Source organism: Emiliania huxleyi (genome assembly GCF_000372725.1).
Source record: "Emiliania huxleyi CCMP1516 unplaced genomic scaffold EMIHUscaffold_102, whole genome shotgun sequence".
Taxonomy (NCBI): Eukaryota; Haptophyta; order Isochrysidales; family Noelaerhabdaceae; genus Emiliania; species Emiliania huxleyi.
The window spans coordinates 246,297-272,794 of record NW_005202303.1 but is presented as its reverse complement, the minus strand read 5'-3'; the positions used below and the strand labels follow the sequence as shown (position 1 = coordinate 272,794).

Here is a 26,498-nt window from a genome sequence, read left to right as displayed (position 1 = left end):
GGCCGCCGCCGGCCGCTCTCTGAGTACTGAGACCTCTGACTCACCCTCTCACGCGCGTTCCGGCTCTTCGAGCCGCCGCGGCCGCGCTACGGTGCGGGGCCACGCCGCCGGGACGGCGCAGCCACTCCTCAACCCGCGCGAGCGCGTCGAGGCGCAGCGGTGCCATGCCATGCCATGCCATGCCGTGCATGCATGCATGCAGGCGCGCCTCGGAGGCGAGCTGCTCGGCGAGGAGCATCGCCGCGCCGACGGCCTTATTAGGAAGCTCGAGCAGCACGAGGCTGCGCAGCGAGCGCACCTGCCTCCCGCCGCAAAAGGAAAGGCCGCCGCCGCGTGGAAGAGGTGGAGGAGGAGCGACGACGACGACGGCGAGGGCGTGCGCGGCGAGCATGCCTGGCGGCGCACCCAGTGGCTCAGCTCACGCGCGCTCAGCGCACGTGCTTCCGCCTCACGTGCTCCTGTCTGTCGTACTCGCCTGGTGGCGCATCCCGTGGCGCAGGTCACGTGCTCCTCAGGTCACGTGCTCGCCTGCGCTGGTGCCGCATCCAGTGCGTCGTCGCGAGGCGAGGCGCATGCTCGGCCATGAAAGCGTCCGTCGCCGCGAGCGCTTCGTCAAACGAGGAGTACTCCTTGAGCTGCAGGCCGATCAGCCGCTTGCGCTCGTCGAGCTGCCCACGCACCTGCGCGCGGGAGAGGAGAAGCAGAGGTGGGGAGAACGAGGAGGAGGTGGTGGAGGAGGAGGAAGAGGAGGACGACGACGACGAGGGCGGCGGCGGCGGCGGCGGCGGCGCTTGTGGCGCGCACCAGCTCGCGGTGCGCGTGCTGCGCCGCCGCCGCCTCCGCACGCCCCGCGCCCTCGGCCAACTGCTCGAGCAACACGTCGGCGGCGGCGGTGCTTCCGCCTCCGCCTCCACCGCCGCCGGCTCCGTCCACGTCCACGTCCCGTCCGTCCGCGTCGCACGCTCGGCCGGCGCAGCGCGGGCACTCACACTCAAACTCAAAGCGGTGACGCAGGAAGGCGCGGCGAAGCGGCGGCGGCGCGCAGGGCAGAGCGTCAGGCAAGTAGCAGATACAGAGCTCCTCTCCGGCGGTTACATCTCGTATGGCGTAGACGGTCGTCCGCTCGGCGGCGCGCGCCTGCCTTATTAGGGAGGGGAGAACGACGACGACGACGACGACGACGACGACGACGACGACGACGACGACGACGACGAGGGGCGTAGCCGGTCTTCCGTCCGTCCGGCGGCGCGCGCCTCGTCGATGGCCGCATTAGGAACGCACGAGTGGTTGAGGACGGAGAGGTGCGCGTACAGCAGGAAGCGCTCCTGCCATATTAGGGAGGGCGCCTCGTGAGCACGAGGAGGAGGGCGAGGAGGAGGACGACGAGGAGGACGAGGAGGACAACGAGGAGGAGGAGGAGGAGGACGACGACGACGACGACGACGAGGTGCGCGTCGGCAGGAGGCGCACCCTGCCGTCGGTGCCCACATGGTGGAAGCCATTCGAAGAGGCCGCCGCCCACGCACGTGCAAACTCAGCGTCCGTTACGCCGTCGAGCGTCGACGAGGCGGCGGCGTACTCAGCGGGAGGGCGGAGCATCTGCGAGCAGCCGCGCGAGGCGAGGACGCGCGCGACCACCTGCCATATCAGGGAAGGAGGGAGCTGACGTGAGGACCTCAGACGAGGAGGGCGACGAGGACGACGGCGAGGAGGAGGAAGGAGGAGGAGGACGACGACGACGACGACGATGAGGACGCGCGGGGGTGCCAGTGCGGGTAACCTTCTTTTAAGCTTCTTTTTAGACCGCTAGGATTGAGAGCAGCCTCGCTCTCAATCCTAGAAGTCGAAGGATTGTGAGCAGCACTCCTCGCAATCGTAGCATCTCTGTGCGATTGTGAGCGCCTACGCTCGCAATCCTACATCTTCTAGGACTAAGAGCAGCTCCGCTCCCAAGGTGACTGGTGACGCCTACGTGCTACGACTACTACCATCGCGCTCGCAATCCGAGCAAAGTCTAGGGTTGCGAGCAGCTTAGCTCATAATCCTAGCAACATGCCTCCGATTGCGAGCAGTAGCGCTCGCAATCCTAGAACTTCTATCTAGGATTGCGAGCGGCTGCGCTCACAATCGTACCAAAGATCCAAGGACTGCTAGCAGCCGCACAGAGAGAGAGAGGGCAAGCGCACAGACATGGTCCATGCGGAATCGACCCTATCCATCCAGTGCTCAAGTGCTCAAGGTGCGGCCCCTCTGGCATGTCCCCCGCAATTTATCTTCTTCTATTTGGTGTACCTGTGTTAGTGCCAGTGCGCGCCAGTCCTAGAGCTCGCTGCAAACTTTCTTCTATTCGATCGCTCTCTTGCTCGTAGGACAAGACGTGATTCGATTCGCAGGCGTGACTCGTCGGACACCAGACGTGATTCCGCTCGAACTGGAATTCGCCGCGGCGGGTCGGCTTCTAAAATTCTTTGTCGTCGTGGGGAACGTCATGCAGATCTGGGCCCGCGACTCCCTTCCCTCGTTCGAGGAGCTGCAGCCGGAGCCCGCTCTCCTGGCGAGCTCGGAGACCATCCCGACGAGGGCACAGATGAGGATGCAGCGCTGGCCCGGGAAGAGGAGTTACTGCCATACGATTGGCAGGGGATGTGGCGGCCCGCAACACCGCCAGGCGTGGGAAGAGCTGAGCACGGAGCTCGACCACAACGCACGGGCGCTCGCGCTCCACTTTGTGGACGACCAGTGCAAGGACCTGCCGCCAGAACGACGAGCGGCTTCCGCTCGGTTCGTGGAGCTCCTCCTGACTACAGGGTTGGAGCTTTTGTGCAGCGTGGCCTCAAAGCTGCACAGCCTGGAAGTGGAGCAGTGCTGGGCGTGGTGCGCGCGGTGACCGCGTCCCAGCACATGCGCGATCGCTACTCACTGACGCAGCTGTGCAAACAGGGACCTTAACGGTGAGAGATCCGGCGAGCAGTACTCGGCGCCGTGGTGCATCAAGCGCGTGCTCAGTCTACTCCTAAATGGCATGATACGCAGCGGGTGGGTGCCGGACATTTCCAACCAGGCGCTGGGCGCGTACGACTGCTGCGCCCGCTACGAGGGCTGCCACGAACACTTTCTTCTCGTCGCCGGACGGCGGGAGAGGTGGTACAGTCTGGCACCATGTGCGAGAGCCTCAACCCCCAATCCCTTGCGACCTTGCGCCTCCGCGGAGCCCTGCTTGTCAGGGTGGTTGCCACCGGGCGTGACTCACGCGCGCGCCTCCCGCGGATGCAGGTATGCATTGGGTGTGCAACGTTTGCTATCCGCGAGCACTCGGCACGCAGGTGCGGGAGGCGAGGGAGCGGGCGAGGGTTGCGGCGAGCAAGGCTGCAGCTGCCGCATCGGACGCACGCAACGCTGCGATGGCGGTCGCCATCTCGGACCGGCACCAGGCAGCAGACATATTCAAAGAAGTGGCGCGCGAAACGGAACTGAGTGCGGCTGCAGCTGAAAAGTTCCGAGGGGACGATCCAGTCTGCCCCAGCTGCGGCGCGCGCGTAGGAGCCGCGTGGTCCGCCAACTTGCGGGCTGAGACGCGTGGTGGTGAGGGTACTAGTAGTACAGTAGGATGAGAAATATGAAAAACACCGGAATTTAGGGACTCTGCTCAGGGAATGACGCCGGACACAGATACAACAATATAATACGACGCCAGGTGGCCTCCGTCTGATCCACCTTTAAAATCGCTGTTCGCGTTGCGCCGGTCTTGCTGTTGGCTTGAATGCCGTCCTCGCGACAAGGGCCACTGCCGATCACTGCAAACGATGCACCCGGCGCCGGTGCCGGTCGAGGCGATTCAACCCCTAGCAATTGACCACGTCGGCGCAGGCGGCTGAGACACAGAACGTCGCCAAGGCACAGGTCTTCAGGCTGGACTCCAAATGCGACGAGCGCACACCTCGGCCCACACATCCGTCTCTGGCGAGTTGGCGTCGCTGTCGACGCCTGTCCAGTCGACGAGCAGTGCACTGGACTCTCTGATGCCCATGCCGGAGGAGAATTGGTTGGTTGCGTAGACGCTGTAACCGAGCAGCTCATCCATCCAACTCCATGGGACGTCGAGTCGCATCCATCTCACCACCAGCAAGGCACCAGCAGGGACCAATTGCAACAGCCTCGCGACTCTCGCAGTCATACTGCGTGCAATCGCGTCCCGATGCGGCGAACGTCCATGGCTCTGCTGGCTCAGCTTCCCAGCCAGACGCCATCCATCCGGCAAGCATGCGTCGGCAATCGCATCTGCGATAGAGGACATGCTCTGCGGGTGCACAAAGAAGAGCACGTACGGCTTCGTGGCTGTCATTGGCAGCACGCGTACAGCGCCGCGCAAATGCCGTGGCTGATCGGGCGGACGGCCGAGTTCGGTCCTCCTTCCTAGACCTAGTAAGCTACGTTTTGAAAGCTGCGTTGGTTCTGCGCGAGGGCACTCTGGGACGCAAGCACGTAGACGTCTGAAAGCCCCAAGTAGCTAGAACTTACAGTTCCGTCAACCGGATCGCCGTGGCTTGGTTTTCCCCAAATGCAAAAATCTCTTGTTATTGAGAAGTAAATACCGCGTCACCGCATACGGGCACAGCTCCCCGTTAAGCAGCGGGTCCCCGAGACGCGTCTACCGTCTTCTTTTGTGCTCATCTCGCGCTGGGGGCAAAAAAAGAAACAACGCCAAACGCCTTTTCTCGACCTACGTTCGCCGTGACGGTCGCTCCACAGGTGCCCTATATTAGGCAACCTACCTGCCTCATGCGGTGTTGTTTATGTGAAATTGACCAGCGGCGGCAAGCGGGCGCCTCCCGCGGGCGCCTCCCGCTTCTCAGAAGCCGAGCCCCACCCACTTGCACCATTCGCCGCGCTCGACGCCCATCTCGATGATGGCGGTGGCGAGCGCGGGCCGGCGGCTGACAAAACGCCCGCTGTGTTTGACAAGGCTCCACCCCTCGAAGGCGGGCACACCGTTCCACGAGCCCGCCTACCAGAGTGGGGCGGAGGTTGGCGAGGTGCAGCATGTTACCCATCTCTGGGGTCGCCATGTGCATGTGCTATTATTTAAGTGTGGCGGGGTTGGGGCGGCGCGCCTGCTTGCGCTCGCGGATGTGCGCCGCGAGGCTCTGCAGGAACTTGTTGGCGGCCACCTCGTGCACGTCCCACACGAACCCGCGCTCGGTCAGGGCGAGGATGCGGTCGGGGTAGCCCTTGACGAAGATGCCCATGCTGCGGACGCTGTGCCACAGCGAGCCCACCTTGACGCCTGCGAAGACGGCGTCTTCCCGGTGCAGCTCCGGCTTGTCCATGCAGCAGCTCCAAAGCACAAGCAGCCACGAGAAGCCCGCCGCCGACGCGAGCAAGGTGCCGGACGAGTCGCACGCCGCGCCGCTGCCCTCGCCGCCGCGCGTGAGGTTCCAGGTCTCGGGGTAGGGGCCGCCCGCAGCCTCGACGATCGCCTATGTGGTGAGATCTCGCGAATGCAAGGGAGGAGAGGGGCGGGATGCGCGGCGAGCTTTCTCTCGCCCGCTCTTGCTGGCCCGCCCATGGGCGCAGGTCCTCGGGTCGAGCGAGCTCGCCGTCGCCCTGGACGGCCGGCGCGTCGAGCAGCGCCGTGTGGCTGACCGGCACGTCGCCGTCCTTGAGCACGATGCGCCAGTCGAAGCTGTCTGCGCCGAACCTGTGGAGCGCCACCTGGAAGGAGATCTCCTGCAGCGTGCGCTCGGCGGCCTGGAGGTGCTCGTCGCGGCGCTGCGAGAAGAGGACCTCGATCGGCAGCTCGACCCAACCGTTGCGGCCGAGCATCAGCGCCTTGCGGCAAAACAAGCCGACGTAGTGCCGCGGCAAGCCGTGCCGCGTTGCCAACGCCGCGTTGAGCGTCGCCACGTAGACGCCCGCCTTGTGCGTCTTGCCGTCCGCGCGCTGCGTGTCCGCCGCCGCCTGCTGCCGCGCCGTCCCGTCGTCGAACCGCTTCTCGAGGATCGCGGAGAGGAAGGCGGCCTGCGCGTCCGCGCTCGCGAACGGGTCGTGGTCGGCCCACAGCGACTGCCGCTGAGCGGAGGAGAGCTTGGGGCCGATCTCGCCCACCATCCCGAGGAGCTGCGGCAGTGTCGCCTTCTTCTTGGCGGGCACCGGCCCGTCCTCGAAGCGGAGCTGGATTGAGGTCTTGCCTCGGCTGCTGGTGCGCACCACCGTAGCGCGGAGCGTGTGCCCACCCAATCCGACGCTGGCGGAAATGTCTGGCAGCGGCTTGTTGAGCGGCACCGCCGCGCCGCGGAGCAGCAGCGGGTCGCTCTGCGCCTTGAGCCAATCGAGCTGGGACACATCGAGGGCCGCGCCGCCGCCCTCGGGTGCTCCCGGCTCGAGCTGCGAGGCGAGCCGCTGCATGTCGATGAAGGCAGAGAAGTCGTCAACGGTCGGCGAGGGCTGCACCGCCTGCTGAAGCAGCTCGAGCGCTGCACTCGGCGTGGCGAGCCCGCGCGGGTCTTCGAGGCGGGGCAAGGGCAGCGCCGGCGGGTGGTCGGCGCTGCGCTGCAGCTCGTCGTCGGTCACGCCGCAGAGCTGGTCTGGCCTTGGCGTCACCTTGAACGCCTCCGCGAAGGACAACTTTGGCTTCATGAGCTGCCGCTCGGCTCCTCCAGCGCCCGCGTCTGCGGGCCTCTTCTTGCGCGGTTGGGCAGGCGCGGCCTTTTCCGGCGTCTTTGGAGGAGGAGCAGAAGACATACCTGCTGTCGCCACTGCTGTCGTGCGCGCTGTCGTCGCCACTCGCGTCGCCGCTTGGAGCTAAAAAAAGATTATGAACACCCAATATTGTGTGGAGGGGCGAGAAATATTGCGAATCGTCAATCAGAAGAACAAGGCGGGCGTTTATTTTTTATATTGCGTTTATTTTTGCCCCAGCCCTCATCTCTCGACAAATGACGTGTGAGTGTTAGATTTGTTTGGTATTGCTAAAAATCTCTCTCTCATCTCTCGAGGTTCTCGAGGTGGATATCCTTTGGCCGCGTTGGGTACTGAAATTCTGCAAAAACCTGACCGGTCCTCCCTGCGGTGCCCCTCCCTCCCTCCCTCCCTACCTAGGGGTGGCCTGCACAAGGTCTGAGCCAAAGGAAAGGAAAAGCGACGGGCTGCGAGAGGAAAAGTATATTCAGCCTAAGCTGGATACGACTTGTCGATCCAACTCCCAGGAAAGGAAAGGAAAAGAGACGGTGTGCGAAAGGAAAAGGAATTAAGAAATAACAGAAACACTTGGCCAAAAAGAGAAAAAACTTAACGGCCTCTCTCGCGTGAGTAATGTGCCTTGATTTGACAACAACAAACAATAAAAAAAGAAACAGGGCCTTTAACAGGGCCCCAAAAAGAATCCGGACGATAGTCGCTAGTGGAGAGAGATCGCCACTGGGATAGTGTGAGAGATGGAAAGGCTTCCGTTCGGACATGAACTGGAATTCGGACGCCAACTCGGACGACGACGAGCCGTCGGGCCGCAGCAGCTCCAGCGAGGACGCGACCGATGGCGAGGCTAAGGCGAATAATGCCGCCGAGGCAAGGCGGCGGCGGCCCGACGAACGACAGCGGCTTCAGCAGCGCCATCACGCTCAACGCTACCCTGGCGGCCAGGATGCCGCCACCGTGCCGTCGCTGCAACCTCCGCCGCCAAAGCGGCCTCCTCAGCCGCGGCCGCTTTCGCCGTTTGCATCGCACCACGACGCCGACCCGATCCCGGGCACCCGCCGTGGCGATCCCGCTCCCACCGCCGCCCCAGCCACCATGCTCGACCCAGACGGACTCCCCGGCCGGCCTCGCTCGACTCCGCTGCCGCCCGAGAGGCGGGTTGCGCTTGTCGGCTCGAGCGGCGGCTCGACGCAGCGAGGCAGCGTGCAGACGGCCGTCTCCGCCCTCGCCGCACAGCTCGCTGGCATTGGCCGCGCACACGAGGTCGACTCGTATGCGGACGAGGGCTGCGGCTGCGCAGGCGGGGCTGGCGGCCGAGGCTCCGGCGCCATCGACCTCTCTTTCCTCGTGTTTGTGGGCTGCGAGTCGCCGCTGGACGGCGCTCCAGGGCGCGCGACCGCCGCTCTGTGGCATCTAATTATTAGCATCCTCCTTTGCCACTCCTCCCTTACCCTCCTGCAGGCACGCGACCGCCTCGCTGTGGTGCTTCCCGGACGCGGCGCCTGCCGCCTCGGGGCGGGCCGCCGTCAGCAGGAGGGAGGGAGGACGACTCTCGTCACGAGACGCGGCGGCGGCGGCGGCGGCGGCTGCGGCTGCTTCTGCTGCTGGCGGCTGTCCGATCCCTCAGATTCGGATGCGAGGCGAGCTGCACGCTGTGAACCGGCTCGCGCGAAAGGCGGACGAGCGGCTGGCCGGCGTGATTGCGCGCGGAGACATCGACGCGCTCGTCCTCGTGTCTGCGGACGCCGGCATCGACCAACCGCTCCTCGCTACTGTCGGGAGCCTTCTCGGACCTTGCCTCGGAGCCGTCGCCTAGGCAGCACCAACCGCGCGTCGCTGCTCGCCGCCGCGGCGGCGGGCCTGCCCGTGGTCGGCACAGGCGGCAGCTCGCTCGGCGAGGCGGCGAGGATGGGGGTCTCTGTCTTGGAGGCGGGGGGGTCGGTCGGCACTACGCCGCGCTCCCGCGCCGTCGCGGCGGCCGCCGCTCTCGCGGCGCACTGGCGGCTGCCCTACTCTGTCCAGCTGCCGCCGCCGCAGCTCGGCCTCGGCCCTGTCCTCGACGCCACTCTCCCTGTCACTCTCTCGCTCAGTCTCTGTGTGGCCGCCGCCTCTGCCGCCACCGTCTTGCCTCTGCCGCCGCCGCTGCACGGCCGCATCGACGGCCTTCGCGCGCTGCTGCCTCTCGCTGCCGCCGCCGCGACGAGGGTAAACGGTGCCGCGGCCGGTGTCCACGCCGGCCGCCGCGCCGCGTCTCTCGACGGGGAGGAGGGCGGCACCGACGGCACGGGCGCCATGGCAGGGCTGCTCGCCGCCGCCCTCGCCAACGCCGCCGTCCCCTCCCTCGCCGCCTCGCTGCTGGCGGCCAGCCTCGCCGGCCTCGCTTGCCGCCGCACGCTGCCGCACGCGCTGCACTTGGGCCTGCCCGCCACCGCAGCGACCCTCTACACGGTTTGCGGCTCGGCGTGCGCAGGGGGCGTGGCCGCGCTGCTGCTCTCGCCCGCGTTCGCCGCAGCGACCCGCTCGCTCCTCGCCCTCCTCGCCCTCCCTGCGCAGCTGTGGTCGGGCGGCGGGGCCGGTGTCGTGCTCTCGCCGCTCCTCACCCAAGCCCTCACCCTGACCCTGACCCCGACCCCTGACCTCCTGACCCTCACCCTCACCCTCACCCTCACCCTCACCCTCACCCTCACCCTCACCCCCACCCTCACCCTCACCCTCACCCTCACCCTCACCCTGACCCTGACCCTGACCCTAGGTGCCGTGCTCTCGCCCCTCCTCGGCTACTACCACGCCGCGGTCCCCCCGCTCCTCCTCCTCGAGATACACCGAGATCACCCGAGATCACCCGAGATCACCCGCGGCGGCAGGTCCTCCCGCTCATCCTCCTCGAGATGGAGGGCGGCGCCTTCTCCGTCCTCGGCGCGCTCGACGCCGCGTGCCTCGAGCAGAAGAACGGCTGTGAAGAAGTAAGAGGAAACGCTGTGAGCAGGCTCGACCCCGCCGGGCCTAACCCTTGCCCCAACTCCAATCCTCCTCCTGCCCCAACCCCAACCTCAACCCCAATCCTATCCCGATCCCCGATCCTGACCCTAGGCGCGCTCGACGCCTCGTGCCTCTGCTGTGCGTGTGCGGGCGTGTGCGCCGCCGTCGCCGCGCGACCGACGAGCGCCGAGGAGGGCTCCGCGTGCCGCCGCGCGCTCGCCATCAACATCTGGTTTGGCGACTTTGTCGAGGCGCACAGCACGCCCGTACTTGGCGGCCGAGCAGCCGCGTCCACGACACGTCCTAGACACCTCCTTGGCGTGCCTGCACAGGCGTGCTACCCGTACATGGCGCGCGATGGCTACGTCCGCGCGGCAGCTCTCTGCGGCGCGCGGGCCGCAAAGGAGCCCTAGCAAGGTCCTCCGACCCTCTTCGGGACCTTCGCGGAACCACCCTCTCAGGCGCGGCCCTCGGAGGCGCGTTCGTCCTCCCCGCGGCGGCGAGGTCGAGCCGCCCACCGCCTCCTCGGAGCCAGGCCGGAGCCTGCCCGGACACCCCTGACCGGGCACCTTCCCCTGTGTAGGTCGAGCGCCTACTTGCCCATCCCCATCGCCACCGCCGTGTGCGACGCGCCGCTGCCCTTCGCGGCCGCGTGCGCGTCCGCTTTCCTGGTGCCGTTCGTGGGCACCCTCCTGCGCAGGATGCCGCCTCTTGCCGCGTGGGGGCTCCTCTCGGGCCTCTCCGACACCAAGGACGCCGCCGGCCCGTCGCGCCGCCGAATGTCTCTCTCGCGGTCGTCGTCGTGTCACTCGGAGCTCCCCTTCTCCGCCGCGGCCGATCAGCGTCACCAGCATTAGAGAGCTGATCGCCCTCTGTCGACCTACAGTGTGTGAAGTGTAATTCGCAGGGAGTACTCTCCATATCTAGTCGCTGCCTCGTACCACCGTCCTTCCTACGTCAGTACAGTACGCGAACGCGTAGTACTCTGCTACCCCTCGAGGCTGTACACACAGTGGGGCGGGGGAGGGTGCGCACAGGCCACAGCCATGCACATACCAGATACGGCTCTTTACCACCGGGGGAAAATGCATTCGAAAAATGCAATAATGCATAGCGGCTTGCACACCGGCGTAGAGCCGGCCGCCATCTTCATTATTAGGCGCCATCGAACCGGAAGTAGGTCGTGCCCTTGACAGACAGAGCTCAAGCCACCTCACTATACCCCGGCCGCGTGCACTCACTGTAAGGTGGACTCGTATCGCTTGGAGCCAGAGCAGCTACCTAGCCTCTCCCGAGTACACGGCACGAGCACGTTCCTGGAATGTTCCGGTAACAATTTTCTTTTTTGTGTTTTCGTTTTGTATTAGCAGCAGAACCGATTTTAACTTCTCACACACGCGCGCCGCCGGGGCTCGTGCCTCAAATAGGGAGCCGAATATGAACACGCTCGCACCAACCGTCGTTGAGCCGCTGCTGCGGCCGCCGCCTCCGACCTCGCCACCACCTCCTCCTCCCTCGCACACATCCCTGCATGGCCATTACGTCACCGAGCGCGTGAAGAACGCCGTTGATGGCTGTGTGAACGTTTTCGTTGACGCCGGTGCCAGCATAGGTGTTCACACGCGATTCCTCTTTGAGCCGGCATTTTACAACGACTCCAAGTTTGTTGCCGTCTTCGATCGCGTCTTTGGTGTAGACAGAAACCTCACTTGCTCGCTCGGCTTTGAGCCCAATCCGATACACAAGGCGCGCCACGAAAAGATGCAGCGCGTGTATGCTCGGATGGGCTGGAGGTACACGTTCTTCCCCATGGCGCTGGGAACGGCGTCGGAGGAGCTGGTCTTCCACGAGAATGGAGATTTCGAAGACAACGGCAAAGACAATGAATACTGGGGCTTCGGCGTGACGAACTTCAACGAAGCCTTCCGGGGGGCGAGCAACCGCACGGGGCAGAACCTGATAGTGCGCGTGCCGTCGGTCTCCTTTGACGAGATTCTTTCTCAGATCTCCCGCCGAGCGATGCCGTCCATCCATCCCCGTGGGCGCGTGATCGTCAAGATGGACATCGAGGGTTTGGAGTTTGCAGTGGTGCCTCAAGTCGTGGCATCTGGAAATCTCTGCAGAGTAGTCGACTGGATCAGTGTCGAGTGGCACCCCAAATTGGCTCCGCTGCGGCTGCACAGCAACCAGCGGCTGCACCTCGACACGATCTTGAACGCTCAAACAACCGCCTCGGTGCTCAAAGGTGCGATCAAAGATGGACTGCGGGCGGCGGGCTGCCGCACCGAGGTGCGGCCGATGGACGACGAGTCGTACCTCCACGACAGAGTGCCGCTGCCTGTGCTGGGAGGCGCGTTGTAGGCTATTCGATTGATTAGCTGAGTGTTGAAGGATCAGTCAGCATTCCGCGATTCCGCCTGCCAATGCATGTCCAGCGACTGATCACATCCATCTACCACGCAATCGTCATGCGCAAAACAGGCCAGCACCACCCGCACAATGGCGACAGCCCGCTCGACCCGGCTAGTGAATTGACAACTGGCAACTCACCGCGCAAACCTCAATCGCGAGGTATGTGGCACGTCCATGTACGGTCTGTGGCTCCAGACTACCAGTGCGGGCGTATGCGACGGCGGGCGTGGCTGTGGACGCGCTGTACGCAGCGGTGACGGAGGCGGCGGTGCGCGGCGGGCGGGCTGGCTTGGCTTCAACCCGCAGGCTTTGCGATCACGGTGTGGGCGTAGGCGACGGCGGGCCTAGCGGCGGGCGTGGCTGCGGACGCGCCGTACGCGGCGGTGACGGAGGCGGCGGTGCGCGCGAACGCCTGTATGCCATGCGCGCGGACCACGCTTGCGTGGATACGTGGCTGGCAGGCTGACCCGTGTGCGGGGTAACCCGCGCGACCTGCCCGCGGACATAGTTGACCACTTTGGCGGTGGCGATAACGGCGAGCGGCTTGTTGCGTCAGTGCTCGCAGAGTTGCTCGGCAGCGGCTACGCAGTCGTATCCGCGGTGCGCAGTGGCGGCGGTGGCTCGGACCACATGCCTCGCGTCCTTACTACGCGGAACAAATCGTCCCAACCTTAGGCGCCCGTCTCCGCCGCACCGGGAAGCTTCACGGGTTCGAGTTGCCAAACATTAAGCAGCGGAGGTGTGCCGAGGGGGACCGGGAGGCGGTAAGCCGTCGTCGCCCGGCGCTGCTTGCAGCACCGTGGCGATGGCGCTAAGAGGTTCCTCTTTTCCGCGCCCCCTCCGCAAGGCGCAAGGCGCGCGATATACGCGCGGCGGGCTACCTCTATATCCCCGTATCTCCCTCTGTCTTCGCGTATTCCCCTCTATCTCCCCGTATCTCCCCGTTCTCCCCATATCTCTGCTCCGCCGTCGGATACGTCCATGACGCGTCCTCGCGGCCGCGTCGCAGGCACGTTGACCTGCGGCACATCGAGGCGGCCGCGCTGGGGCAGTGCCGCCTGCCGCGGAAAGTTCGACGTCGAGTCGATCTCGATCGCTGCCGACGGCATCAGCGTCGGCTTGCTCAACGCGCCGATTCGCCAGGTCGCAGATCTGCTCGTCGGGGAGATGGGCCACATCATCTGCTACGGCGACTCGGTAGCCCGCTGCCACGCCCCCCGCCCAACCTGCCACGCCCCCCGCCCAACCTGCCGAGGAGAGGCGCGGTTCACGGTCTCGCGCGCGGTGCGATCAGGTTGCGGCGGTCGCCGTGTGCAACAAGGAGACGTCGCACCTCACGAAGCTGCGCGGCGTGGTCCAGCTGCTCAACGCCGAGATCAGCGCGCGCGCCACGCTGGTCAACGTCCTCCTCTGGCCTTTTGGCGCCCAGCTGCTCCTTGGCAAGGCCCTCTGGCACGTGACGTGCACCACCTTGACATGTCCGCGTGTGCTGTACCATTAGGCGCCTCTCCGTTCCCGCGCGAAGTGGACCCGAACTTGGCGGCCGTCGAGCGCGCGCGCGCCGACATCGCAAAGCTGAAGGAGGTCGGGATAGAGGCGGAGCTGGGCGAGGGGCGGTTCGACCACATACACGACGAGAACGGCGATGGAGTCTACCACGTTTGGGCGGGCGCGGATGGCGGCGGAGGGAAGTACGTGAACGGGATCTACCAGCCGAACCACATGGAGAACGACGGGATCGTCTCGAAGCTCGCCACCGAGACGCTGGAGGAGCGCGCCCGCGGGAATTGACTTGGCCAATGTGGACGCAGTGGCAGAGTAAAAGTTAGAGAGGCGCGGACTCTTTGAGGCGAGCTGGATCTTTATTTTCTTGAGCACTTGAGCACTGGATAGGGTCGATTCCGCATGGTACGGGACCCCTCGATCGTCTCGCCCTCCCTCACTGGTGTGTTCATTGGGGGGGGTCATAACAAACACGGTACAGGATCGAGAGGTGCACGCTGCCGAAGCAGTGTCGTCCCCCCTCTCCCCGACGGCGATGGCGGTGTGACCGATCGAGCTACAAGAGGAGCTTGTTCAGCAGGATCCGGGGTAGTCAGATGCACTACCTCACTGGGCCTGAGATCACCGTACGACGCCTCCCATCACCGTCTCGGGTTTGTGTGGGGTCGAACCACTCCGGGTACCGGGATGGGCAAGCCCATCAATTAGCACCATCTGGTTAATTGTCAAAATTCCTGTTGTGCAAGAGGGGAGGGGGCTCTGACGGAGTGTGAGGCGGGAGAGGGCAGGGAATGGGCGCGGGGGAGGGAGGGGGGGGGGGGGGGCTCAGCCGTGCAAAAAGCATCAATTAATAATAGTAAGGAAGACATATTGCGCGGCCGTTCATGAAGTCCGTCTCGATTTTGGTTTTTTTCCCACAGACCACTCGGGCAACTTTTACGAAAGGCAAAGTTTTACTTGACCACTCGGGCAGATTCGATTGCATTTTACCACTCGGGCAAACTCGATGAAACGGACGGAAAACGCGTTTGCGAGGGCTCGCCGGAGAGCTATGTATGGAGCGGCCGGTGCGCCGCCGCAGCTCACCGATGGAGCCTGCGTCGCGGCTCAATCCACTGACGCAGCAGCACTGCGACACACTCTCCAAGCACGGCCTCTGGCGTTGCGATTGCACAGAGAGCGAGCAATAGGCGCCAAAAGCACAGATCTGTGTGCAGTGGATCTCCATGTCGGTCGCGCCCAGCGAGAGGACAACCGCGGGCCTCGGATGCTCGCCCGGACGCGAGCCCACCGTGCGAGTTGCGGACCCGGAGGCGGCCGGCCCAGCTCACCCCCAGAGGGGCCATGCCCAGGGTCAGGCATAAAAGGGGGGGTGTTTTCCGTCCGTCCATCTTTTTCCTCATTTTCTTTGCTCATTGAGTTATTGTCGTTTTTCATGCATGAAATCTATCGAAAGAATCGTGCGTCGACCGTCGTGCCACAAGATGTGTGGTGCACCCCGTGTCCAGGCCCGAGGCCGCGGGCGGGCAGCCGGCGTGCGCGTCGCGCGTGGAGGGGTTCGGCTGCCGGATACGTCAGTATGGTACGGCTCTGAGTCGCCTCTGGGGAAATTCTAAAGAGAAGGTGTCCTCTGTCCAGTGGTGTGCCACCCATGCTGCATGCACGACCGGGTGCAACTTTGTCCGACTTTGCGGAGTGCGAGGCAACAGAGTGGCGAGCGCAACAGGGAGCCGCGGACGCCGCCAATGACGAGGGAGAGATGCGAGAAATCACCATCGCTCAGGTGCGCACAAACGCAGCCGCGTCGCCAAAGCCGCCGTCGAGGCCTCGCGCATCGTGGCAAGGGGCGTCGCCAGATGGATGAAGGCCGCGGGCCTCAGCAAATGGACCGGAGCAGTCAGAGGCGACAGGGAGGCCGAGTCCGAGGAGGAGGAGGAGAAGGAGGAGGTAGAGGGGGAGGGGGAGGAGGAGGAGGAGGAGGAGGAGGAGGAGGAAGAGGAAGAAGAGGGATCAGATGAGGGGGACGAGGAGGCGGACGAAGACGGAGGAGATGTTCATTCACGGCCACACGAAGAGCGCTCCACCCCCTCGGCACCGCCGCCTGAGGTCCTCTCGCTGGCGGACGCTAGCTTCGACACCGGCCGTCGAGAGACGAGACGCTCCCGAGTCCACCATAGGTGGCCAGACTACGTGTATCGTGTGCTTCACTAGGCCGAAGTCGCACGTCGCTGTGCCGTGTGGCCACCAGTGTGTCTGTGGCCCCTGCTCCGCTCGGCTGCGAGCGTGCCCGTATTGCCGCACGCCAGCCGAGCGCTGGTGCGTGGTGGCACGTCCGCGTGGTGTGAGATCGCGGTTGGGTTTCCCGCAAAGTTTCCGGGTTGCAGCCTTGGCCGTTGCGGGTTTGCGAAAAAACGCTCGAGTAGTACGTAGTGACTAGTGCAGGGGCCTGGGGAGCGTTTAACGGTTTTGAATTCCGTGTATATCTTATGCAACGAGACGTGATCCGTTCGGAGGTCCCCTGATGCTGATCCACAATCCACCCGCACGGCCGCACACTATATACGCACTCTCCTACGCGTGCTCCGCGGGAGCGGACGGCCTCCACCGCCGAGAATCACGCGCAAGGCTTGCGATTTGCGGACGATGCTGCCGCCGCCGCCACGCCCCGGCCCAGCACAAACCCGCCGGCAAAGCGCAGGCCCTTTTGCGCCGCCGCGGCGAGGCCCTGTGGCCCGAGGCGGAAGGCCGCCGTGCTCGCAATCACCGCCACGCTGGCGACGACGACCGCGGAGTACTTGTCCCGGGTGCACGGCCGCATCTGCCTGAAGCCGTGCGTGAGGCCGACGATGACCGGGAGGAGAGGCCTGTGCCACGGGAGGAGAGGGCGGAGGGCGGTTACATGATGTGCTCACGCCTGAGATGGGCCCTCGCCAGCCACACACGCGCCTTGTGACGCCCTGGGACGACGTGACGATCGACCACAGCATCTCGGTGGAGATCAGGGCGGTGCCGAGCCAGCGCCTGGAGGAGGCAGGGCCGCGGGGAAGGTTGGGAGGAGCGGGCCTCGGAGCCGGTGTGGCTACGTCCAGTACGGCTCACCCGCAACACAGCGCTGGTGGGTCGGCGCGGCGCAAAGTGCGAAGGGAAGAGTGCTTTTGCTGGTGCTGCGCGGCGCGGCGAGAAGGGAGAGGGTGCGCACACACCAGGCGCACGCCGCGACGAGGAAGCCGCACCAGAGCTCCGCCGTGTCGCCGTGCAGGAGGATGGCCCACCCGTACAGGCAGACGGGCAGCGGCAGGTGCAGCAGCACCTCGAGGTCGCCTCGCGTGAGGCCGCCGGGGAGGCCGCCGGGGAAGGGCAAGCCGCCCGCGTCGGCGGCGAGGAACGGGTTCGGCCGCGCGAGGTGGGTGGACATGAGCATCGCGAGGACGAGCGGCGCGAGCTGCGACGTCGTCGTCCACAGCTTCGGCGCCGCCGACAGGGGCGGCCCACAGGACGAGGGCGAGGGCCCACAGGGCGGGTGGGAGGCGAGGTGCATCTGCCCCACCAGGCCGAAGACGAACGGGGCGTGGAAGGTGCACAGGGCGGCGAGGTAGCCGAGCTGGCCCGTGCGCGCCACGAGCGTGAGCATGGCCGCAAGGTGGAGCGCCTGCGGGGCGAGAGAGGGCAGGCGGACTAAGCGCGCACGCCTCTGTCGGAGCCTCAGTCTGCTGGAGCCTCTGCTCTGACTCTCTCTCTCTGCTCTCTCGGTACCTCGCGGCTGTGTCTCTCGGCTGTGTCTCTCGGCTGTACCTCGGCTGTCTCTCTCGGCTGTGTCTCTCGGCTGTCCCTCGGCTGTGTCTCTCGGCTGCACCTCGGAGACGAGGGCGACGAGCCAGCGCTCGGCGCGCGAGAGAGGCTGCTCCGAGCCGAGCGTCGCGCCAAGCGTGAAGCCGGCGAGGCAGGAGCCGATGTGGACGAGCTCGGGCGGCTGGGCGGCGAAGTAGGCGCGGATGAGGGGCACTGGCAGGGCGGAGACGGAGGCGAGGACGAGCGCCGCGTGAATGACGAGGCACGCCTGACGGGGAGCAGGAGGGGAGGAGGAGGGGGGGGGGTTGTGTGTGCGTGCGTGCGTGCGTGCGTGCGTGCGTGCGTGCGTGCGTGTGTGTGTGTGTGTGTGTGTGTGTGTGTGTGTGTGTGTGTGTGTGGAGGGTGGCGGCACGAGATGAGAGGGGAGGGGGTTGCTGGCGCACCGCCACGGCCGCGCTGAAGCGGCGTCCGAATCCGAGCATGGCGTGGGCGCAAGCGAGGGCGGGGAAGAGGAGGAGGGGGAGGAAGGCGTGCAGGGGGTGGTCCGCGCCGCTCTCCCTCCTCTCCCCGTCTGTGTCGAGAGGGGGAGAGGCGAGCGCGAGCGACTCTGCCCGCACAGCAACCCAAGGCCCGAGATATGTGCCTGGGGGGGGGGGGGTCAGGTCATCGACGGGTCATGGACGTGTCCAGGTGACACGACCCCCCCCCCTCCCCCGACCCGACGTGCACCGACGGCCAGCACGAGGAGGACCGCGCCGAAGCCCAGCTGCGCCGCCCCCCCGCCCGAGAGGTCGCCGCACGCGGGCAGCAGCGCCGAGCTGCCCGTCGGCTCAGAGGGCCAGCACGGCCGAAGCGCCGGCGCGGTGTCCTCCGGCGGCGGCGTGGGCGCTGGTCCGGCCGGTGGCTCGGGGGGAGAGGGAGGCAGGCTGATGCCGGGCGCGAGGCGCGAGCTTGACGAGCTGCCGACCTTGACAAAGGCACTTCCCGCCGCGCCCGGCATCGACGGCACCGCCGGCGCAAGCAAAGCGATTCCCCCAGGGACGCCCCCAGGGACGCCCCCAGGGACGCGTCCAGGGACGCGTCCAGGGACGCGTCCCTCCTCGAGGCTGGTCTCGCCGAGGATCGCCTCGCACGAGGGCCTCTCGTTACTCACGTCGCTGCTCATCAGCTCGACGAGCGCCTAAAGACATGTCGCGGACACGTCATGGACGTGTCCTGGACATGCCTCTCGCTGCTCCTCAGCTCGACGAGCGCCGCGGCGGCGCCGTAGAGGTAGGCCTATCTCCCCACGGGGAACAACGTGACCGATGGCCGATGAGCCTTGATGTGGCGGCACTCCTCCCCTACCACCTAATACTGGAACCCACGACTGGGACTCGTCCGTCCCTCCCCTACCCCCACGGTACCGAACCCTCTCGCGGCAGAGGGAGGTGTGCCTCGTCAGCGACGCGGCGGCAGCAGCAGCTACCGTCGGACGCGTCGCCGCCGCACCGGCCGCAGCACTCGAAAGGCCTCCTCTCGGAGCTCTCGGAGCTCTCGGCCGGCGGCGGCGGCGGCGGCGGCGGCGGCGGCGGCGGCGGCGGCGGCGGCGGTGCTGGCGCTGGTGCCGGCGGCGGCGCGGCGTCGGGCCAATAGCGGCGGCCTGGCTTGACTCGCGCCTCGACGTTGGGGAAGGTGTTTGCGGCGGGCCGGCTCGCCTGCGCTTGGGCCTGCGCTTGGCTCGCGACCCACGCCTCGAGTGTCGGCGGGTCCCACGCGCCGCCGCGGTTCGCGACCCACGCCTCGAGTCGCTGCGGTGTCGGCGGGTCCCACACGGTCTGCGCCGCCGCCGCCGCCGCGAGGCCGGGAGGGCCGGCGGCTAGGCCGGCGGGGGGGATGGCGGGGGGGCCGGCGGGGGGGGCGGCGGGCGGCGCCCGCGCCGCGGCGCCGAAGGCGAAGGCCCGCTTTGATGTTGCGGCGGAGGCGTTGTCCGCGCCTCCAAGCACCTTGGTCCGCTCCGCCACCGCACTCAAGATCTCTTGCTCCTTTGCGGTGAGTAGCTCGCGCTCCCCCTTCCCCCCGGACGCCGCGGCGCGAGGCGTCTGCACTTCCACATTGTGGAAGATTTGGGAACATGATGGCGCGGCGGGCGGCGCACCCCCCGCGAGGGCAGGGAGCGGCGGCGCGGCTGGCGTGGGGGCGTAGCCGACGTGGGTGGTGACCGTCGGCAGATAAGCGCCCGCGAGCACACCCGCGACGATGTGGTGGGGCGCCGGATACCCATTCTCCAGGATCGCGAAGGGCGCGCAGGGGTAGGCCGCGACGGCTGCGGAGTATGTCGAGGCCAGCGCGGCGAGGTCGGCGGGGGAGGGGTTGGGGGCGAGCGCGGGTGGAGGCTGGGCCGCCAAGTGCTGCTGCCAGCCCGCCACGGACTGCTGCCCCCTGTCGTTGGCTAATCTCGCTGAGTGCGTGTTGCGCGGCTGGAGGTTCAGGCAAACCCGCGCGCGGCACACCTTCTTGCGGAGGCCGCTCCCACCAAAGCTGATCTTATCGCGGCACTCGCGGCACACGCCGCAGTCTGTCTTCCACTGGCAGCCCGCGCACTGGGCACAGCGAGCTCTGGCGGCTCGCTTGAAGCTGAAGGTTGGCTTCATCATTGGTAGGTCTCTTCTTGACCCAAACGCTGTATCTGAAAGACGCGGTCCAAGAAGGTAGTCGGTTATTCTTGAGAAGAAAAAAGAATTTCAGGCAGCGCTGACTGTGCCTGCCAGGCACGTAAAATCTTCCCTTCAACACGTGCCTACTGCACGTGCGGTCTACCTAGGTCAAAAATGACCTCTGCACAGGATCAAATCCGGATCAGTCAGCTCCCAAGAGAGTTTTTGCGGCGCCACGCCCGGTGGCCAAACCCAACCCGAACTCGCCGCCGCCCAGCAGCGCGCGCGGAGCCACGGCTTCTCGGCGCCAGCCTGTGCCGGCGCGCCGCTCGCAGCGGCAGCCTCGGGCGCCACAGTAGCCTCCTCCCGATGGCGCGCAGAGCCTGCGCGCGGCTCGTCGTCTCGCCGCGCCCCCGCGGCCTCGAGCAGCACCACTGCCTCTGCGAGGCCAGCCGCGCTCGCGACGCGCAACGGCGTGCGCCCGAGCTGGTCGCGCCGATTCGCGTCTGCGCGCGCGGCCAGGAGCAACTTGACGACGGCTAGAGCGTCCGGCCGCACCCTCCGCCCACCTGCAGCCACGTCCGCCGCGGCGCCACCCGCCGAGCTCTCCCCCGGCGCCTGCCTCGTCGCCTCTGCTGCCACCGCCTCGTCTGTCTCCCGCCGCTCCTCCCCGCCCCCAGGCCCCTCGCCCCCTCGCCCCTCGTCCGCATCGCCGCCGAGCACGCCAAGTGGAGCGGCGCGCTGTACACGTGGCCGAACCGCTCCGTGTGCGCCCGCTGCGGCCGGCGGTTGCCGTCGGGCCCGCCTCGAGGAGCAGCGCCACCACCCGCTCGTGCGCGCGGCAGCACGCCCAGCAGAGCGGCGACCTATCTCGGCTATATATCGGCTATATCTCGGCTATATCTCGGCTATATCTCGGCTATATCTCGGCTATATCTCAGCAGAGCGGCGACCTCCCCCACCGGTCAGAGGCGTCGCAGCGCGCTCGCGCGTCGAGCAGCAGCGCGACGCACTCGGCGTGGCCGCCCCATGCCGCGTGATAGAGCACCGTCCACTTGGACGTGTCCCGCGCCTAACCTCAGCCCGTCTCGGCTACTCTTTGGGTGGCGGTACAGCGTCGTCCGCTCGGACGTGCCGCGCGCCTGCAGCAGCCGGAGCGAGGCAGCGTGACCGCCAGCTGCGGCGAGGTGTGCCGCGCTCGCGTGCGAGTGGCTGGAGAGGCGGACCGTCACGCCCGCCGCAGCGCGTCGCGAGCACGTCCACGTGCCTGCAGGAAGGTTCCGAGAAGCTTCCGAGAAGCTTCCGAGCAGGTCCGGTGCGGCCACGCGTCTCTCGCGCCCGACGGCGCGCACGAGCGGCGTCATATCTCGGCTATCTCTCGGCTCTATCTCTCGGCTGTCTCTCGGCTGTCTCTCGGCTATCTCTCGCCCGACGGCGCGCATGAGCGGCGTCGGGCCCCGCGCGGCGCGAGAGGCGCCGCCGTCGGCCGAAGCGCGAGCGGCGAGCAGCGCCGCAACCAGCCGGGCGCTGCCGGTCGCGGCGGCCGCGCCGAGCGCCTCGGTCGCGAGCCGCCTCAGGTCCTCCTCCTCTGGCAGCTCCTCCTCGCCCGCCGCGAGGAGCTTGTCGGCGTCTGCCGCCGCGGCGGCCCTCCCCCGCCGCCGCCCTTGCCGCCACCCCCTCCGCCGCCCCCTCCGCCTCTTCCGGCCGCGCCTCGGAACCAGCCTCCCCCTCTGCCGCGACCGCCGTCCTCGCGCCGGACGTGAACACGGTGAAGGCGGCGGCGGCGCGCGGCGAACGGCTCGGCGGAGGAAGCGCCGCCCAGCCGAGCCACGCACAGTAGTCGCGCAGCCTCGGCTTGCGGTACAAGCCGCACAGCCGCGTCGCGAAGCGCTGGTTGCCGCGCTCAAACGAGTCTCTGCCGTGCTCCTCGCCCGGCGAGCCCTGCAGCAGCCCGTATCTCTACCAGTATGCATTTTTAAAGCAGCCGTATCTCGAGGCAGCGTATCCCCCGGTATCTCCCCGTATCTCGTATCTCCCGGTATCTCCCGGTATCTCCCAGTATGGTATCCCGCAGTATCCCGCGGTATCCCGCGGTATCCCGCCATATCTCGCCGCGGATACCGTGAAAAAAATCGTCCAGACCAGGGACATGCATGGCGGGGTGCTCGCCAGTCGCCTCCCGGTGCTCCGTGTCCGGCGAGCGGCGTCACCTGCGGACCTGGTTCCTGGTGCTCTGGTCACCCCTGCTCGCGCTGAGTTGCTGCGACGCTCTCGGGGCGGGGCCGGGCGGCCCCCCCGCTCGCTCTACACCTTCGAGTTCGACGACCCCTTGGGCCGTCCGGAGTTGATTTCTCGGTCTGTGGGGGGCCGAGCCGCCTCGGGGTGGCGGGCGGGCGGGCGTTTTGAAAAACAGAAAACAGAAAACATGGGGGGGCCCGGGGCCCAGGCCCCCCCTCTGGGAGCAGAAAACACGCCCAAGGGGGCCAAGGAGGCGGCGCGGGGGAGCAGCATCAGGTGAGCGCAGGAAGGATGGCGCTTAGGCGTTAGGGTCGGCTTTGAACAAGGATTTCCAGGTTTTAGATCACGATTGGTGTCGGCACACATCCCCACAATGAGGATTGAGGTCAGCGGCGCCCGGCGCGCAGTGCCTCTCTCGCAGGCTGATTTTGGCTGTTTTCAGCTTGTTTTTGTTTTCAGACTAGGGGGCCCGACCCCCTCAGAGGGGGCGGGCCCGGCGCCCACAGACCGAGAAATCAAGTCGGGACGGCCCCTTGCGCTTTGGCCCGATGAGCGGTGTATTTGTCCACACACAGGGGGAGGTCAGGACTCAGGCTGTGTGAGCGCACCGTGCAGGGCTCTCTCTGCCCTCTGCGGCTCTGCGCTCACCGCTCCTGGGTGCCCTCTCTCTGGCGGCTGCCACACCCACAGGCACAGCGGTGGCCGGTGGCGGTGCTCAAAAAAGTCTACCGTATGTGAGAGCACACAGTCACAGGTAAATCTCAGGTACGGCCGCGAACATCCGGCCATCTCCTCAAGCGACCGACGGCGCTCGGGGCGGCGGAGCTTGAGGAGGCGACAAGCTCGGGACCGGGAATCGGCGCCAACGCGCGAGCAGCGCGGCGTCGGCTGGCGGAGTCGGCTGGCGGACTACTCCTGCGGGCGAGTGCCGATGGGGACCTCCTCCTCCTCCTCCTCTTGCGGCGAGGACTGCGGCGAGGCAGCCTCCGTCGCGCCGCTCGCCTCCTGCTCCTGCTCCTGCTCCTCGCGCTCCCCGTCGCTGCCCGCCCCCTCCTCCTCCGTCGGCTCAGTCGCACGCCGCTCCGCAATCGCGCCCAACCCCAAGCTCGCCGACAGGTTGCGCTTCGTCGGCGACGGCACCGGCGGCGCGCCCGCCACGCGCGGGCTCGAGCGCGGCTTGCGACCCCCGGGCCCGCGCCCTCCGGCCGCCGGCGTCGCGTCCTCGTCGGCGTCGTCCTGCTCGCGCGGCGGCGTCGGCGGCCGCATGTGGTCGACCTCCTCGCAGCGCAGCCACGCGTCCTCGATCTCTTCGACGGGGAAGATCATCTTTGGCGTGATCTCGAGGTCCTTCCCGATGAGCAGGATCGCGCCCGCGTTCTGCCACCGGTTGCAGTAGTTTGTCGCCGAGAAGACGGTGACGAGCTTGCCGCCCGCGAAGCGCTGGAAGCCGTCCATGACGCACTCGTGCCCGCGCACGATGAGCTTGAGCTTGTTTGCGGCGAGGAAGGAAGCGACGCGGTCGGGCCTGGCGAGGGATGGGGGGAGGGCGTCGATGCACCCGCGGCTTGCCGCGAGGAGGGAGGGGACGCGACGGCGCTTATCTCGGCTGTATCTCGGCTGTATCTCGGCTACATCTCGCGCCCAAAGCAGACGACGGGCGACCCTCGCTCATCGTTCATGTGGACGCCTAGAGGTGCGGGGAGGCGCTCGGGGGAGGAGGGAGGGAGGCGCTCGCTCGTCGGCCGATGTGGGGCTCGCCCTCCCCGGCGGACCTGGTCTCGGCCACCTCTCGGCCACCTCTCGGCCACCTCTCGGCCACCTCTCGGCCACGTATCGGCTATGTGTGCGCGCCCTCCACGGCGTCGGACTTGGTCGGGTCGGACCAGAGCAAGTCGAGCATCAGCTCCGCGTGCTGCCCGCCTGCGGACAGGCCGTCTCGGACGTGTCGTGGACGCGTCCTGGGCGGGGCATGAGCCGTCCGCGCGCTGGCCACCCACGCGCAGCGGCCGCTGCATCTCTGCAATCTGCTCGAGCGAGCACAGCGTCTTGCCGATGCCTAGAGAGAGGCCAGCCCCGAGGCGGGTCACAGGACCGCCGCCTTGCCGAGGCGTGCGCTGTCGGCGCGACGCTTCCTCCGTGTACGCACAGGATGCAGCCGTTGACCGTCGCCGCCATCGGCAGCCACTCGAAGAGCAAGTTGAGGCGGCGCCAGACAGCGACGCCTGGCTTCTTGCCGCCGAGCCGCAGGGCGCACTCGTGCAGGAAGCCGTCGCGCGCATTCACCTGGCCGAGGGGAGAGGGGCGGGCGGGCGAGGGGCGAGGGGCGGGCGGTGCGTGTGTGTTTGGTCTGCTGTGCCGGTGCCCTATTCATCTGTGACGTGGCTGGGTGTAATAGAGGTTGTCAGAGGGGGTGTCAGAGGGGGTGGTGCCCGAGAGAGTCTTGCGGCCAGTCTTCGCCTCGGGAGACTAGCGATTGCCGAGATCTCGCCGAGATCTCGCCGAGATCTCGCCGAGCTCTCGCCGAGATCTAGCCGAGCTCTGGCCGAGCTCTCGCCGAGATCTCGCCTCGGGAGACTCGTGGTTGCCGCGCACAAGGAAGACAGCGCGTGGGTGGGCCGCCTAGGCACGGCGGTGCGATGCGCGATGGTGATGACACACGTAATGGAGGTAAGGCCGCGAGATGGCGGGCCTTGAGGGCGAGCAGCAGGACGACCGTCTCGAGGGAGTGCTTGCCTGGAAGTGGCGGCGAGGGGGAGGAAGTGGCGTCGGACCGAGAGAGTGAGAGACAGACAGAGAGACAGAGAGACACACGAGAGGAGAGAGAGGCAGCGGCGAGCTCGGAAGCGGTGCGCTGCTCGCCTCGGTCGACAAAGTCCCCCAGGAAGAGGTAGTCGATGATGCCGATGTCGCCGCCCTCCTTGCGCGGCACTCCGTACGACTCGAAGAGGCGCATCAGGTCAGAGTACTGACCGTGCAGGTCCCCGAAGACCTGGACAAGACGAGGCCGCCTTTCAGACCACCCCCCATGTCTACGTCTACCCCCCGGTGCAGCTCCCCAAACGCCTTGACCGGTGCCGAGAGCCGCAGCAGCGTCGGCTCCGCCTGGCAAGAGCAGGGCGAGAGCAGGGTCAAGAGCAGGGCAGCGTCAGGCGGGGAGGGCGGGGAGGGGTGGGGCGCGGCGGCGCGGCAGCGGTGACAGCTACAGCGCGTCTGGGCGGTGCGCGGCGAGGCCCCGGCGCCCAGCGGCCATCTCGGCAGCGGTGGTTGCATGGCGGCGGAAGCTTCTCGGAATGTGTGCCCTCGCCTCGAGCAGCGGCTGCACGACGTCGCAGAGGCGGATGACGTCCTCGGGCTCGAGCGGGAACTCGCTCTTCTGCGCGGCCGGCTGCGCCGCCCACTCGCGCGGCCGCAGCAGCAGGTGCAGCACGCGCCGCTCCACCGAGTCCTCGCTCGGCATCCGAACCTGCCGGGCGGTGCAACCGCGGGGGTGAGAGGAGGGGGGAGGCGGAGGGTGCGCGCGCGCACCCTCGGGGCCTCGCGGCGGCGGGCGCGAGGGCGCGCACCAGCTTCGACGCGCGGGTCAGCCGCTTCCCCTCCTCTGGAAGCCGGTCAATCGAGATGGTGCGCGAGAGCTTGCCGTGCATGTTGGAGACGACGGCTCGTCGGGCGAGCGTCGGCGAGGTGGAGCGGCGGCGCTTCGGCGCGGGCGCCGGCGCGGGCGGCGCGGAGTCGCTGCTCGAGGCAGCGGACGACGAGGCGCACATGTTGTCAGGCAAATAGATGGCTAGTGATCGCTGAGCCAGCGCGAGAACGCCGCATTTTCTTTTTATTACAGCGCCTTCCCAAAGAAAAACTTTTTGGGTGGGAGGCGCCCGGCGGCCGCGCGCTTGGTGCCGACGTCGACCGGCTGCTCTCGGCGCCGAGGCGTGCCGCTTCGGTCACGTCACGCGCGCTGCGAGGTGTCTTTTGGCATGTGAGCGCTGGCAGGAAACGCCAAGAAGCTGGTCTTTCATGTCTGCGGCCGCGGGCGTGCGGGCGGGCTCGCCGGGCTGGGCGAAGCTCCGAGCGGGTCTTCGAGCTCGCCGCCCGCGAGGAGCCAGCATGGCTCGTCGCTCGACGGGAGCCTGCCCGGCATGCTCTGGGCATTCTGTACAGCCTCGCCAAGCTGTCTGGGAAGGCCTACAGAGCCAGGGCGGGCTGCCTCGGGCGCGGATGGCGCGCTGAATAGTACCATGACTACGAGCTCTC

At 67.0% G+C, this 26,498-nt stretch overlaps 9 protein-coding genes across 9 annotated transcripts; 3 read left to right on the top strand and 6 right to left on the bottom strand.

Moving 5' to 3' along the window:
* Positions 1-500: 500 nt before the first annotated feature.
* EMIHUDRAFT_222272 (hypothetical protein) lies at positions 501-1,599 on the bottom strand (the record flags this gene model as incomplete). The annotated part of the gene is made up of 4 exons (XM_005793257.1): positions 501-680; positions 940-1,141; positions 1,282-1,325; positions 1,471-1,599. The coding sequence occupies 4 exons, from the start codon at positions 1,597-1,599 to the stop codon at positions 501-503; spliced, it is 555 nt and encodes a 184-aa protein (XP_005793314.1).
* Positions 1,600-2,255: 656 nt separating this feature from the next.
* EMIHUDRAFT_222271 (hypothetical protein) lies at positions 2,256-3,474 on the top strand (the record flags this gene model as incomplete). The annotated part of the gene is made up of 4 exons (XM_005793256.1): positions 2,256-2,286; positions 2,370-2,874; positions 2,941-3,141; positions 3,432-3,474. The coding sequence occupies 4 exons, from the start codon at positions 2,256-2,258 to the stop codon at positions 3,472-3,474; spliced, it is 780 nt and encodes a 259-aa protein (XP_005793313.1).
* Positions 3,475-4,849: 1,375 nt separating this feature from the next.
* EMIHUDRAFT_108292 (hypothetical protein) lies at positions 4,850-6,741 on the bottom strand (the record flags this gene model as incomplete). Its single annotated transcript, XM_005793255.1, has 3 exons — positions 4,850-5,005; positions 5,169-5,477; positions 5,644-6,741. 3 exons carry the CDS (start codon positions 6,739-6,741, stop codon positions 4,850-4,852), a joined length of 1,563 nt encoding a protein of 520 aa, XP_005793312.1.
* A 151-nt stretch (positions 6,742-6,892) lies between these two features.
* On the bottom strand, positions 6,893-7,611 carry EMIHUDRAFT_222268 (hypothetical protein; the record flags this gene model as incomplete). The annotated part of the gene is made up of 2 exons (XM_005793254.1): positions 6,893-6,925; positions 7,480-7,611. 2 exons carry the CDS (start codon positions 7,609-7,611, stop codon positions 6,893-6,895), a joined length of 165 nt encoding a protein of 54 aa, XP_005793311.1.
* A 177-nt stretch (positions 7,612-7,788) lies between these two features.
* Positions 7,789-10,529, top strand: EMIHUDRAFT_222267 (hypothetical protein; the record flags this gene model as incomplete). Its single annotated transcript, XM_005793253.1, has 11 exons — positions 7,789-8,099; positions 8,155-8,218; positions 8,321-8,427; positions 8,499-8,788; positions 9,164-9,268; positions 9,446-9,486; positions 9,558-9,656; positions 9,867-9,938; positions 10,005-10,037; positions 10,134-10,156; positions 10,256-10,529. The coding sequence occupies 11 exons, from the start codon at positions 7,789-7,791 to the stop codon at positions 10,527-10,529; spliced, it is 1,419 nt and encodes a 472-aa protein (XP_005793310.1).
* Positions 10,530-10,993: 464 nt separating this feature from the next.
* EMIHUDRAFT_222266 (hypothetical protein) lies at positions 10,994-12,033 on the top strand (the record flags this gene model as incomplete). Its single annotated transcript, XM_005793252.1, has 2 exons — positions 10,994-11,001; positions 11,100-12,033. The coding sequence occupies 2 exons, from the start codon at positions 10,994-10,996 to the stop codon at positions 12,031-12,033; spliced, it is 942 nt and encodes a 313-aa protein (XP_005793309.1).
* Positions 12,034-16,052: 4,019 nt separating this feature from the next.
* Positions 16,053-17,032, bottom strand: EMIHUDRAFT_422900 (hypothetical protein; the record flags this gene model as incomplete). The annotated part of the gene is made up of 3 exons (XM_005793251.1): positions 16,053-16,451; positions 16,534-16,608; positions 16,791-17,032. Coding segments are annotated over 3 exons (626 nt in total), but the record flags the coding sequence as incomplete, so codon positions are not given.
* Positions 17,033-18,816: 1,784 nt separating this feature from the next.
* EMIHUDRAFT_222263 (hypothetical protein) lies at positions 18,817-20,012 on the bottom strand (the record flags this gene model as incomplete). The annotated part of the gene is made up of 4 exons (XM_005793250.1): positions 18,817-18,840; positions 19,029-19,166; positions 19,362-19,427; positions 19,578-20,012. The coding sequence occupies 4 exons, from the start codon at positions 20,010-20,012 to the stop codon at positions 18,817-18,819; spliced, it is 663 nt and encodes a 220-aa protein (XP_005793307.1).
* Positions 20,013-22,961: 2,949 nt separating this feature from the next.
* On the bottom strand, positions 22,962-26,027 carry EMIHUDRAFT_417293 (hypothetical protein). The gene is made up of 11 exons (XM_005793249.1): positions 25,814-26,027; positions 25,555-25,713; positions 25,314-25,352; positions 25,110-25,239; positions 24,940-24,983; positions 24,816-24,869; positions 24,378-24,533; positions 24,244-24,295; positions 24,109-24,170; positions 24,023-24,060; positions 22,962-23,775 (listed from the first exon to the last, which is right to left on the bottom strand). Exons 1-11 carry the CDS (start codon positions 26,012-26,014, stop codon positions 23,160-23,162), a joined length of 1,551 nt encoding a protein of 516 aa, XP_005793306.1. The 5' UTR covers positions 26,015-26,027; the 3' UTR covers positions 22,962-23,159.
* Positions 26,028-26,498: the final 471 nt, after the last annotated feature.

Excerpts from the sequence above, each read along its gene's own strand:
- EMIHUDRAFT_417293 (XM_005793249.1), bottom strand. The coding sequence starts at position 26,014 with ATGTGCGCCTCGTCGTCCGCTGCCTCGAGCAGCGACTCCGCGCCGCCC. Across the intron at positions 24,984-25,109 it reads GGGGGACTTTGTCGACCGAG|GCAAGCACTCCCTCGAGACG; the intron begins GCGAGCAGCGCA and ends CGCCACTTCCAG. Across the intron at positions 24,870-24,939 it reads TCCTGCTGCTCGCCCTCAAG|GCGGCCCACCCACGCGCTGT; the intron begins GCCCGCCATCTC and ends CGCCGTGCCTAG.